Here is a 13,835-nt window from a genome sequence, read left to right as displayed (position 1 = left end):
ATTTTGCAGAGCAAGAATGTGATCAGTAACGCACTGGGAAAGATCTGTCTTCTTCCTCTCTGTCAGGTTTGGCTCCTCCTTGTACCTCTTGCATCTTCTGGGTGAGAGGGAAACTAAATGTTACACACTCGGTCACTTTGACATGGTCATTTGACATGCGCACTTTGCTCTCCTGGAACGTTGTCCGGAGAGCCTTGTTTTGGCAGCTGGTTTTGGCCAGTGTCTACACACATGTTGTTTCCAGTGTGCTCGGCCAGAAACCCGGATGAAGCAAGGCAGGGACCGGATTGCCCAGTGTCTTCTTGCAAGGGGGGCAGGGAGTGGCTGGGGGAGTTTATCAGAGGACTTTGGATTAAGAGAAGAAGGTTAGCATGAAGGCTGTAAATGCTTTTCTGGCCATGGTTTTTCCTGGTTGAATTTTAGTGCTTTTGTAATGCACGTGCCTCTGGTTTACTTGACTATTTCGGGGCACTTCCCCTCTAGGTTTGGATCTGCTTACAGTTTAAAAAAAGCAGTTATAGTTGATCCTTGAACAACATGGGTTTGAACTGTGGGGACCCACTTAGTCATGGATTTTTTTTACAATATTTTTTTTTAAAGATTTTATTGTGAGAGAGAGAGAGAGTAAGCAGGGGGAGGGGCAGAGGGAGAGTGAGAGAATCTTCAGCAGACTCCATGCTGAGCACGGAGCCAGATGTGGGGCTCGACCCCACGACCTGACCTGAAATCAAGAGTCGGACACTTAACTGACTGAGCCAGGTGCCCCTGTTTTTTACAGTATTGTAAATATATTTTCCTTATGATTTTCTTAACATCTTCTTTAGCTTGCTTTATTGTAAGAATACAGTATATAATACATGAAGCATGCAAATTATGTGTGAACTGATTGTTATTGGTAAGGCCTGTGGTCAACAGTAGGCTATTAATAGTTAAGTTTTGGGGGAGTCAAAAGTTGTATGTGGATTTTCAGCAGTGCGCGGGGGGCGTCAGCACCTCTAGCCCCAAGTTGTTTAGGGGTCAGCTATCTAAGGAAAGCCTTGTGGCTTATCTGTTATGTAACTAAAATGTCCCATGACTGTCATAATCAAACATGGCTATACCTTTGAAAGTGGGTTTCTAGAGAAAAGGTGTGAAATCACCCCTCACTTGTCCCCCACCCCTCACTTCTTTATGGTTAATCCTTTATTCCTTGGGAAGTTGGCCCATTCCACATGTCCTCCTTTCAACGAGCCTTCTGAGTTCAGCTGCCTGACAGGATTCTTCACGATGGCAGTTTTTATTTTATTTGACTTCCCACCTATGGAGCCTTATATCCTTAGTTTTCTCCCCCCACCCCGGTATTCTCAGTGTGATTATAAAGTCCCTAAGCAAAAGGACACTGCCCTCATTTTCTTTCTTTATCTCTGTTCCCTTCAGCTTTGGTATTCTCTTGTGCCAAATGTACTTGAATTTTCTTCTCCAACTCCTTGAGGAGCAAAAAAAATCCGAGTGATGCCTGCTAGAAGAAAAGGGGAAAGTGGATCGGGACCTAGTCAGGTAGAAATCTGGGGAGTCCTTTCTGGCATATTCAGAGGATAATCTAGGTCAGAGGTTAAGAGGGACAAAATGGAAATCACTTGTGTCATTCCAGACGCCTCTCAGAGGAGCCAGAACAAAAACGGAAGGTCCCTAAAGCTAGCACCTCTGCTCGCCCCTACCTTGCAGGCAAGGTGCCCCATCAGTGGTCATCAGTCACACCTCCCTTCAGCTGTTGCTCCCCAGGGTGCCTGCCTCAAAGTAATTTTTATTTATTTATTTTTTTTAAAAAGATTTTATTTATTTATTCGACAGAGAGAGACACAGCAAGAGAGGGAACACGAGCAGGGGGAGTGGGAGAGGGAGAAGCAGGCTTCCCGCCGGGCACAGAACCTGAGCCAAAGGCAGATGCTTAACCACTGAGCCACCCAGGCAACCCCACCTCAAAATAATTTTAATTTCAACTAAACTGCATCTGGAATTTGAGATTTGTTTTCTTAGTTTCTGTGTCAGGATTACCCACCAAATCCCCCCGCCCCCTCCAGGTTTGGTGATTTAGTTACGGGACCCAGCATATAATGATACTCATGGCTACAGTTAGTTCAGCAAAAGGCTACAAAACAAAAACAACAGAGGGAAAGGTGCAAGGGGCAAAGTCTGAAGGAGAGCCGGGCCACTTCCAGAGTCTTCTCCCTGTGCAATCACACAGGACACACGCAGCGCCTCCAGCTACAGGTTGTGATGGCACACATGTGGAGTGTCTACCAGGGACACTCACTGGAGACCCAGGGCCCTGGGTTTTTATTGGGGCTGGTCACACAGGTACCCTCTGCCTGGCACACTCCCCAATTCCTGAGCCCTGGAGGGAAAGCAGGTGTGCAGCAGAGGCCACAGCGCACGAGTGGTTTAGGCACAGCGAGCCATTCCTCTCGGGAAAGGATGGGAACTCTCTCCCAGTCTGAGTTTCCGGGGCCCCGCCAAGGGCCTTTCTAAAGATAACAGTCTCGGGCCTACTGTGTCACCTTCTGCGCACGGTTTCTAAACGTGCTCATGCTTGTTTTACTCGGAATGCGTGGGGGGGCCAGTTCGTGTCATGTGCTTGAGGTGTTGGCAAGCTGGGCCTCGGTCTGTTGCTCCTCAGGGAGAGAGCCTGCTCTGGGTGGATGGGTGTTTTATGTGGGCTGCGCTGCCTGCCTGCAGCCTGTGTTTCTGCCAACAGGGCAAGTTCACTGCCTCTGTCCTTTTGGCAGGATAACTCTCGTTACAGCTGTTACCCAGCTGGCCGGAGCAGACCTTCCTGTCCTGGTCCCCAGATGGGCTCTGGGGCACCGGCAGCCTGGCTCCCCTGCCCACAGGTCCCACAGGCTCAGACTTGCAGCCTCTCTAGGGAAGATTGCTCAGGGAGAAGCCATAGGTGCTCTTGTACTTAACTTCCAGTTCAAACTCGTCTTACAATTTTTTTAAGTATTCTTTGGAAATCTTGGCTCAGGGATTTGGACCTCTTTACCTTTGAGTTTTGCTCTTGTGTTACGTTTCCTCTCCAGTTTTCAGTTTGGAATCTGAGTCGCCCACTTTCAACAGCCTTGCGTCACGACGGTGGGTTAGAACGGTTTCTTGCTGTCCTCTCTGGGCAGGTTCACTTCAGCTAAGCTTTCCCTCTCCTACACACGGTTGATCCACAGATGTTTCCAGAGGGGTGGTTCTGCGGGGGCCCTCTCAGAACCCGAGGGGCATCTCAGTCGTGCTGGCATCCCGGATCACTTGTGTTTGTGGTAGGCCGCATGTCCTCTTGCGTGCGGCTTGAACTGAGTCCAGTGCCTACCTGTAATGTGACCTGGTGACCTACTTTTAGCCACACTACCTGTTTCACAGTCCTTGCAAAAGCTATTGGCAAATTGTGATGAAAAAGGGATTGGCTTGTCGCTGAATGTGGCTAAACTGATCTGGCTCCAGGTGAACTTTGGGGCAGCGGCACTATGTATACCCTCCGAATTTTAGCCAAGGCGGGATGGGGAACTGCCCTCCTTAATTGGCTGGTCACCAGAGACCTACTTTCATGGGAGCCATGCCACTAAGTAGTCCTTGGGATCGTCTTCTTTTTTTTTTTTTAATTAATTTATTTGAGAGAGCGAGAACAAGCATGCGTATGAGTGGGGGGAGGGGCAGAGGGAGAGAGAAAGAATCTCAGGCAGACTCCACGTGAAGCCCTACACTGGGCTTGATTTCACGACCCTGAGATCATGACTTCACCCAGCCAGGAGTCCAACACCTAACCGACTGAGCCCCCCAGGTGTCCCGGCCCTTGGAATCTTTTTGGCACCATTATGAAAGTCTTACCTGTTGCTGATTTAAGGACTACAGAAGAGATGAGCTAAGCAGTCGAGCTGCACAGGATCCTCCAAATTTTAGGAAAAAAGATGGTGGGTGGGGAGTAAATGCACTGTGAATGGGCTGTTGAGCACTTGGACTATGGCTAGTGCACCTGAGGAACTGATTTTTTCATTTTATTCAATTTCAGTTTATGTAAGTAGTCACATGTGGCTGGTGGCTCCCTTGTGGGACAGTTGGGAAGCAGTTCTGTGGCTTTTAGAGCCTTGATTCACATCCCGGCTCCGCTGCCTACCTGTTGTGTGATGGTGCACATACTTCTTAACCTTTATTGTAAGGTGCTTCTGAGAATTCGTCGTCCGTGTGTGGCTGGCAGGAAGTGTGTGCTTAGTTGAGGTTGCCTTATTGTGGTGTTTCCTCGGTATTTGGAAGAGAATGGTGGCAGAGTTCATATGGGATATGAAACTCTACTATTTTTTTTAACTTGTACATTCCCTTTCTTTCTTTCTTTGCCCCAGGTTGCTGGAGCAGCTGGTCACACAGTAGTGTTGGTGGACCAGACAGAGGACATACTGGCAAAATCTAAAAAGGGGATTGAGGAAAGCCTCAGGAAAGTGGCCAAGAAGAAGTTTGCAGAAAACCCCAAGGTAATGTTTTGTTTTACATGACCTCAAGACCCATCCTCTGAACATAACACATTTAGTGGCCTTTGCTTGCTTTTTCAGTTTGTTGAGTAAAGCTCATTTTCCCATAACTTTAGACCAGCATGAATAACATAATCACTGAACATTCTGTGAGGACTGAGTACAAAACAGGAGAAGTAAACAACCCTATTGTTGGGTAGGTTTTGAGGTAGGGGAGAAGGTTTCTGCAGGTAGTGAACTCATTCTGTCCATGGAGAATTTGGGATTGAAGAACACCTATTTTGTCATATGGGTGGAAGAGAGTGAAACAGGAAGAGAATTTTGGTATTTGCAAGTTAAAAAGAGAATGATATAACAAACATTGCATTTAGATAGAAAATCTTGATTGCTTGGGTAATATCTTACACGCATTTATATTGTAGTTATGGGAGAGGGAAATACAGAGTGTCGTTCTCACTCCCAGCAGCAGAGGGGGTAGGGGAGCTCGAGGAACTCCCAGAAGGCCGGCAACTCTGGTTTACTGACCCTTTCTCATTGGACCTTCACATTTAATTAGAAATACTGCGGAAATCACCCAAGTGAATTTTTGCTTACCTTTGCCACCTTCTTAAAGTTGCGTAAAGATTGATCTCCTTGGGGCTTGGATGGAATTTCACTTCATATACGGGCAGAGAAGAGGGCAAGGGGGGGCTTTTGTTGTGTTGGTCACTTCGGGTATCTATAGCAGTGTGGCTCTTCTGTTTTGAAATTTTGTGTTGTGAAATATATGTAATGTAAAATTTGCCATTTTAACTGTTTTTAAGGGTACAATTTGGTGACTAATTACGTTGATGCTATTGTGTAGTCATCAGCACTTTTTTTTTTTTTTTTAAAGATTTTATTTGTCAGAGAGAGAGAGAGAGCACAAGCAGGGGGAGCAGGAGAGGGAGAAGCAGACTCCCCAGGGAGCAGGGAGCCCGATGCAGGCCTGGATCCCAGGACCCCAAGATCATGACCTGAGGCAAAGGCAGGCGCTTTAACGACTGAGCCACCCAGGCACCCCACCATAACCACTCTTCACAAAACATTTTTATCTTTCCAAAGAGAAACTCTATACCCATTAAGCAATAATGCCTCATTCTCTCCTCCTCCCAACCCCTGGTAACCTCGAATCTACTTTCTGTCTCTCTGAATTTGCCTCTTCTAGGGACCTTGTATAACTGGAATCAGGATATTTGTCCTTTTGTGACTAATGAATGTCATGTGGTACTGTCTCCAAGGTTCATCCGGGTTGTAGCGTATGTCAGAACCTCATTCTTTTTCCTGATTGAATAATATTCCATTGTGTGTATAGACTACATTTTGTTTAGCCATTTGTGTCAGTGACACTTGGGTGGATTGCACCTCTTGGTCATTGTGAATAATGCTGTACTGAACGTTGATATACTGTCTGCCCAGGTCCTTCTTCAGTTCTTTCATGTATGTACTGGAAGGAGAATTGCTGGGTCATATGACAGTCTTGTATTTGGCTTTTTGAGGAACCATCAAACTATTTTCCATAGTGGCTAAACCATTTTACATTCCTACAAGGAGTATGTGAAGGTTCCAGTTTCTCCACATCCTGGCCAACACTTGTTTTCCATTTTTTTCATCATAGCCATCAGAGGAGGTGTGAAGTGGTATCTTGCTCTGGTTTTGGTTTGCATTTTCTTAACATGTAGTCACCTTTCAAAAATCAGAGGGGCAGGAGTAGAGTTAATTTTTACCCTCTCCCTGAAGAAATCCAGACACGAAATGTCACAGGCAGATTAACATCTCTGTCACCTGTCCATATTCTTCACGACAGGGGGACCTGAGATAGGGCATGTTGTGAAGAGGGTCCAGGCAGGTGGGATTTTTAAGAGCCCTGGGCTGGAGGTTGGAGTCGAGGAGAGAGTGAGTCTCAACCCAGGTAATCTGCATTTTTCATGTGTTTACTCTGCAAACTTCTGCCCCTTTGGGCACAGGCCCTGGGCCCCACTCAGAGGGTTTAAAACAAACAAACACACGAGGTGCTTGTGCTCAAGATGCACAGCTCCTGATGAGTGAGTCCTCAGGAGCCTCTTCTCTCGGCCTTGCTCATCTCCGCCTGGCGTGTGCGTGGAGGAGGGACGTGCTTGGTTCGCACCGACCAGCACAGAGGCCGCTGGGCACAGGTGTGGGACAGACCTCGGAATTCAAAGACTTACTAGGAGAAAAGAATATAAAACATCTCAGTGCTTTTTGTATTGATTACATGTTGAGATGATAATACCTCAGATGGATTGGGTTAAACAAAATTAACTTTACCTGTTCACTTTTTATACTGCAGCCAGTAGAAAATTGAAAATCACCTATGCCCTCACGGTATATTTCTGTGGAACAGCTCTGAGAGTTGTTTTATTCCGCAGTAGTTTTTGATGCCTTTGCTGACAATGGACAGAGTCCATCTTGAGATAAAAATGGCAGTTGATAGAGGTGCTGTCTTCGGCCCTAACTGAGGTCTGTTTGTGGAATCCTGGAGTCACAGATGAGGCAAAGGTGGGACTGCGAGCCCTTTGCAGCAGAGGCTATGTCTGGCGAGTTTTTGCAAGCCCCGGAGCTAGCCTGTGACAGGCGGTGATTACCTGCGGAACGACTGCTAAGTCGGGCGCGCGTCTTCTCTTGCCCATGCTCAGCTCTTCTTTGCCTCTCTTAGCGATGAACAGTCAGCACCTCCTCTCGGACTAATGAGTGGTGCTGAGCTGAGCTTGTCCTCGTTTCTGGAAGGTCCTATTTCGGGACCTGTCTCCTGCCACAGCGCGTGGCAGTGTGTTCACAGTGAGAACGGAGAGCTAGCCGGCCAGACAGGTTCTGCAAGAGGACCTCGTGGTAGCTGAGCAGAGCTGACGAACAGTGTCAAGGGGTACGGCCCGGATGCCACAGTGATCTCTGACCAGCAGTTGGCATGTTCGCAAGCTGATTCTTGCCCTGGTGTCTAGAAGGTCCTGAGAAGCAGACATGTAGGGAGTTGCAGTGCTTAGAATTCCCGGGCGCATCCGAGTTGCAAGTTCGCCTCTCCTCGCCCCCCTCTCTCCTTCTGCCTTAGCATCAGATCACACACCGTTTTCCGGTGGGTCCAGTGAATGCTCTCTTCCCCTTCCTTCCACTCTCAGGCGGGTGATGAATTTGTGGAGAAGACCCTGAGCAGCATATCAACCAGCACGGACGCAGCATCTGTAGTCCACAGCACGGACCTGGTGGTGGAGGCCATCGTGGAGAATCTGAAGGTGAAGAACGAGCTCTTCAAGAGGCTGGACAAGTTTGCCTCTGAGTACGTGACCCTTGGGCGTTCTTGTTGGGTCTGAGGGCTCCCTCCCCGGGCTCGGGCTCTCCTCCCAGGAGGGAGTGTTTTGACACCAAGCCCACTTCTCTTTCTGCTACCCCAAAGCTGTTTCCAGAAGACTGACACTGTTTCCTCTGTCCTCCCTCCTCCCACTCCCAGGCTGCTTCCCAAGGCTTGGGCTGCCTTCATCTGATCATTGTCCCCAAGGGAGGTGGGATTTCCCACAGTAAAGTGGGGGGTCCTTTCAGGGACAGTCCTGTGTCTCTCGCAGTATCTGGGCCACAGGCCCTCCCGGGCCAGAGGATGAAGAGGCTTGGGCACGTTCTCAGATGTCTGCTGAGAAACCTCAGAGTCACTTGTGTGTCCCCTTTTTTTGAGTGGAAGCTACAGAATGGTGCAGTTGAAGGGAGTGCCTGTCTGTCTACCCAAAGTTCCCTGGGCTTTCCTGTTTTGAGCTTTATCTGGATTAAGTCACAACACTTGGGAGCATTTCAGGAGCACTGAGTTCTTACCAGGCTTCCTGGCACAGGGTGGGAGGGGAGAGTCAACCCCACGCAGGTCAGGCATATGGGTGCCTGGAACTCGGGACCGGCGGTGCCAACAAGCGTCAGTAAGCTTTTGCACACAGGCTGCTCCCTTTCTCAGAATCTGGAGCCTTCGTTTGTGTTTGACTTTCGGCTTTTGGCAATTGTGACACACGGCTGATTTATTTCTGCTCTCCCTGGGGCTCACTTCACCCTTCCTAGTTAGAACTGAAAGTCAGACTAAGATTATAGGACAGAAGTAATTCTCAGCCAGTGAGCAGTGGCTGAAGAGGGATACTCACATACCAGCCTGCTGGAATGTCAGCCCTCATAGCTGTATGGCCTGGTGTCTGAGAAGCCCTGCCCCTCTGTCACCTCCATGTCACTCTGCTGATGGGTGTGCTCATGGTCTTTATGCCGACGTTTAGGGCCTGCAGAAACAGAAGACTCTATGGTACAGGTATTGGCTCCCAGGTGAGCAGGGAGCCCTCTAAAATAACCCCCCCGCTACCCCGGGTAGTTTGGCCTTTATTGAAATGTTGGTCTTTCCTGAGTGACAGTGACAGGTCTGACTGCCCTCTCATGTCTGCGTGAGTAACGGAAGGACTGTTAGGGGAAAGCCAGGTGGCCCCACCTCTTCCCTCTCTTTCTGTCCATGGACAGTCATGAAGCCTTTCTGATCCTCAGTTTTTATCATCTGTAATTTGACTGGGGGGTTAGGAGCAAGTCATTTCCAAGACCTTCCCAGTTCTAACTCTCTGAAGACTAGTTTCCCTAGTAATCTGCAAAATAGAGGTAGCGGTACCTATTGCCCAGAGTTGTTTAGGATATTAATTTAACTTGGCTCAATTTCCCGAGTGCCTCCTGTGTGTCAGGCACTGTGCTAGGCTCTTTCACTTAGGTTCATGTCACACAGCTGAGACACATGAAAGGGCACACCAGAGGAGGCACACCGTGGATGTGACCTTGCTTCTGACCATCAGCTGCCCTTCGCTACACTCTTGTTTTCACCTTAGATCACCACCATTATTGAACCCCTGCTAAGTTTTGTGGCTTGTTTTTGTAAGTAGCTTGAGTGAGATATCCTTGACTGTTAAGTTCTACAGCGACTCCTGTAACAGGGAAGGGGAATGTGTTCTAGTGGTGAAGTTCCCAGCGGCGCCCCTGATGTGCCCTGGAAAAGAACACGACTTCCCTGGCTGCGGTTACAAGCGGTGCAGATGAAGGGGGGTGCCATGGCCCACAGAGGGCCCCAGCTGAGTCCCATCCACCACAGCCCCCACCACCCCCTCTTGTCTTCTCCGCACTGAGGCTTGCGGGTGTGGCCAAGGATCATCATGTTTGTGCTGTCGATTTTCTGTTAGTACATCTAAGAGGATGGTAGTGTTGTGGGTCCCTGAGTGTCAGAGAGGGAAAAACCAGACCGTCCAAGAGTCCAGTGTCCCAAGGAGGACGTGAGGGTGTACTTCTCTGTGGAAGACAAGGCAGCCCTGTAAGTTGAGGATGTTGGCACATTGTGTTTGTATAGAAAGACGCCAGTGTGAGAGCCATCAGGAGCAGAGCCAGCCCAGCTGATTGGGAGAGGGGGAGGTAGAGGTCTGTGAGCAAGAGGCATCTCTACCCTGCTGGTAAAATGTTCGCTGGGAGCATCTTGGACTGGACACACCCGGGACTGGGCTCTGATGTAACTTCACCTTTTAACAAAATGTGCTCTCCAGTGTGCCTCCACATCTGTCCTCCCTGCAGGCAAGTCGCCCTTTCATTGTCCTATAAAACGGTGCCACATTGTGCGTGTAGCAGCCCCTGCCAGCACAGCGCTGGGGCGCCGTGGCCCGGCTGCTGGGGTTCATGGTGTGCAGCCCGACGGTGCTTGTGTCAGCCACACTCATGTTTCTTCTCCCGACCCCTCCTCCCCCGCTCACCCCTGATTTCAGGCAGATTGTCGCATTGCCTTTTGGGTAGGCTAGAACTCCCACATCTGGTCAGTAAGGGATCACTCCACTTCCTGCACTGACCGGGCCATGATGGTTCTCCTTAGCGTTAGGCTGTTTTATGTATGTGTACCCACAAGGTGGCGCTATAGGACAGCCTAAGTCTCGCTTGTCTTTGTTTAAAGATTTGCCGGTAATGCCTTTGGCACCCCACTTTGTGGTGGTCTTTAAAAATTGAATTTGGATAAAGTTAATATGTGTTTTTAAATAATATTTTACACACACACACACAAAGATGGTACTGCATTTTTTAGGAGATTTTTTTTTTAAAGATCTTATTTATTTGAGAGAGAGAGAATGAGAGAGAACACGAGCGGAAGGAGGGTCAGAGGGAGAAGCAGACTCCCCGCTGAGCAGGGAGCCCGATGTGGGACTCGATCCCGGGACTCCAGGATCATGACCTGAGCCGAAGGCAGTCGCTTAACCGACTGAGCCACCCAGGTGCCCGTCTTTTTTTTTTTTTTTTAAGATTTTATACGTTTATTTGACAGAGACAACAGCGAGAGAGGGAACACAAGCAGGGGGAGTGGGAGAGGGAGAAGCAGGCTCCCCGCGGAGCAGGGAGCCAGATGCGGGGCTTGATTCCAGGACCCCGGGATCATGACTTGAGCCGAAGGCAGACGCTTAACGACTGAGCAACCCAGGCGCCCCTCTTTTTTTTTGTTTGGAGAGTGAGTGGGGCTGGGGGAAAGGGACAGAGGGAGAGAGAGAATCTTAATTCCGGGCAGGGCTCAATCTCACAACCCTGAGATCATGACCTGAGCTGAAATCAAGAGTCAGTTGTTCAACCAGCTGAGCCACTCAGGTGCCCCTGCTTTTTTTTTTTAAAGTCAGCAGTTTTCTCATTTACTTTTTTTTTTTTAAGATTTTATTTATTGGAGAGAGAGAACGAGATAGAGCATGAGAGGGGGGCGGGTCAGAGGGAGAAGCAGACTGCCCATCAAGCAGGGAGCCCGATGCGGGACTCGATCCCGGGACTCCAGGATCATGACCTGAGCCGAAGGCAGTCGCCCAACTAACTGAGCCACCCAGGCGCCCCGCGCCCCTGCTTAAGAAGATTTTATAAGCAGAATACCTTGAACTACATTTATCGTAGATGTACATGTATCCTTCCTTCCCCAGATCTACCTGTGTAACCTTAAAACTGTTTTTGGACCGTGTTGGTTTTCTTCTGTTTTCATTTTAATTCCCATTCAGTAGAAGATTAAAGCTTTTCACTTGAGGGGAAGAGATCTTAGTTCTTCACAGTTTTTTGTTGACTTTGAGGGTCTGTGGCATATCCTTTCCGTCATTAGTCTGTGCTCACTTAGGGTTTCATTTTGTGACGGAGGCTGCTACTGAACCTCAGTTTTCCCCCACATACCATGAAAATTAACAAATATAAGTAGAGAAATGTGGCTCCTGAAAGTAAATGAAAGATTGGTAAAGATTAAATACACCTTTGAAAACAGGTAAGTTTAAATTATCTAATTTAAAGATTCAAACTTGAAATGAAACTGGTCACTTGATTTCAGCTTCTTTGTGAAGTTCTCTTCCCTGACTTCCTCCAGAGGTCAGGACAATAGATCTGGGCAGTAGGCAGTGGCCTTGTGCATTGCATCGAGGGTAGTCCTGTTTGTTTCCGAAGAGGGGACTCATCCTGATACTCCACCATCTTTCTCTCCACAGACACACGATCTTTGCCAGCAACACTTCCTCTCTGCAGATCACAAACATAGCCAACGCTACCATGAGACAGGACCGATTCGCCGGCCTCCACTTCTTCAACCCGGTGCCCTTGATGAAGCTGGTGGAGGTCAGTGGGCATGTGCTCTTGTGTGTCTGCTTGCCCGGCCAGCTCTGCCAGGCCTGCTCTCTGACTCATGCCCCTTCTGCCATCGGGGGAGGGGGGCGGTGGCGCCGGATGGATTTTAACGGGAGGGTGGAAGGTTTCTCGGGCCACACTGTCCTTCCGGAGCCAGGAGAAGAAAGAGCCCCTGATATCTAGGGAGGCCTCTGTGCTTTGTTTCTTCGCAGCCCAGTGGTCTGACCAGTGATGGCCAGGAGGGCTGCTAACTCTGTGGAATGTCATTCACTTATTTGTGCCATATGGGGCAGGCAGTGTAGGGAGAGTGTCTGACTGGACTGGGAAGACAGCAGTGCAGACGCCTGGCTCGCTGAGACCGCAGAGGCCAGAGCCACACGTGTCGATACGGTCTCGGTGAGGTCAGCGTGCCCCAGCCTGTAAGTGGGATCTTATCAGCCTGCTCTTACACAGGAGCCACCGTACCCCCTGTCCACCGTCGCCAGGGTAAATTCTGGCCCAGGTATTGTCCCCAGCTGGGGCGCATCGCCCGTGTATTTTGATGCCAGCTATTAAAGCAGCTCCCTGTAGCCTGAACCTCCTGAGCGCAGACCTCTGAGATGGAGGGGAGTGGGGCCCCCAGTGATCCTGTTTGGGTTGCTTCCGCTTGCTTGCTTGGAGACTTGGGTACGGGGAGACGAGTCACAATAGACAGTTTGCACCTGGAATGTGGCAACTCGCCTTTTACAGGGGGCTAATGACAGGGTCTGAGGAACAGCCGCTGTTAAAGTAGCATTTGTTCTGGGCTTGAAGAGTTATTGCCGTGCGAAGTGTGGGGGACGCGGGGCCAGGCAGACCTCCGGGGGTTGGCCAGGGCTCCCTGGGAGAGTCTCGGGCTTTGCTTTCTCCAGCTGGTGCCTCTGTCAACCCTTTCTGTCCTTCCTCTCTCATGCCCTTACCCCCGTACCGCCCCCCGCATAAGCATTCGCCTCTGGTTTAATGGTGACTGTATTTCCTTAGTTTTCTCTCAAAGACAGCTCTGACCTGCGATAGGAATTTATCTGGTCTGCTAACGCTGCTCCTCATCTTCCTGCAATATGCTCTCACTTCCTAAGGATGTTTTGAGAAGTTGAGGAATAAAGGGGACGGCTGGGGGGAATGAAAGAAACTGCACTTATCCTTACGCAGAGAAAGGCAAAGAAGCGGGATGGAATTGTCAACATTTCAGTGCTTAGGGACTAATCACTTTCCTTAGTTACTGTGTCAGGTACGTGTGTTTGCAGATAAAGACACGCTGGATACATTTACTTCAAACTCCAGTGCTGTTTTCCACTGCTTTTATGTAATAGTGTTGGTCTATGTCTTTGAGAAAGTGGCCCGTTGGTCGGTAACAGCTAGTGCTTAGCAAATGTTACCATTTTCTAGAAAATGTCTTCTAAAAGTGCTCTTTATTCAGTTTTTATTCTTGGGTGGTCACATACGTGTCGCTGGTGGTGAGCACGAATGTGAATCGTATCTTGAGCAGTTGTCCTTTACTCGGGACGGGACGCACACGTACGTGTGTATGTATTGTCTCAGACTGTATTGGAGCTATAAACAGAATATCTGTAGCACATTGCTGTTTGTTGAATGGATGGATAAAGAGGCATCCTCCTGTTAAAAAATCTTCACTATTGACTCCTTTAAATCAAGAAATTATATTTGAAACTCTATAATTAGCAACCTTTG

At 48.9% G+C, this 13,835-nt stretch overlaps 1 protein-coding gene across 1 annotated transcript in view; it reads left to right on the top strand.

Moving 5' to 3' along the window:
• HADH (hydroxyacyl-CoA dehydrogenase) overlaps window positions 1-13,835 on the top strand; it is a 44,559-nt gene that overhangs the window by 18,153 nt on the left and 12,571 nt on the right. Inside the window, exons 2-4 of the mRNA XM_028121317.2 lie at window positions 4,362-4,490; window positions 7,640-7,797; window positions 11,993-12,119. Coding sequence (XP_027977118.1) covers window positions 4,362-4,490; window positions 7,640-7,797; window positions 11,993-12,119 — 414 coding nt within the window. The remainder of the gene's footprint in view (window positions 1-4,361; window positions 4,491-7,639; window positions 7,798-11,992; window positions 12,120-13,835) is intronic.

Source organism: Eumetopias jubatus, unplaced genomic scaffold (genome assembly GCF_037043125.1).
Source record: "Eumetopias jubatus isolate StellerSeaLion01/CBP00866 unplaced genomic scaffold, mEumJub1_p1.0 scaffold_2, whole genome shotgun sequence".
Taxonomy (NCBI): domain Eukaryota; kingdom Metazoa; phylum Chordata; class Mammalia; order Carnivora; family Otariidae; genus Eumetopias; species Eumetopias jubatus.
The sequence above is the reverse complement of the archived record's forward strand: the minus strand, read 5'-3'. Positions and strand labels throughout refer to the sequence as shown.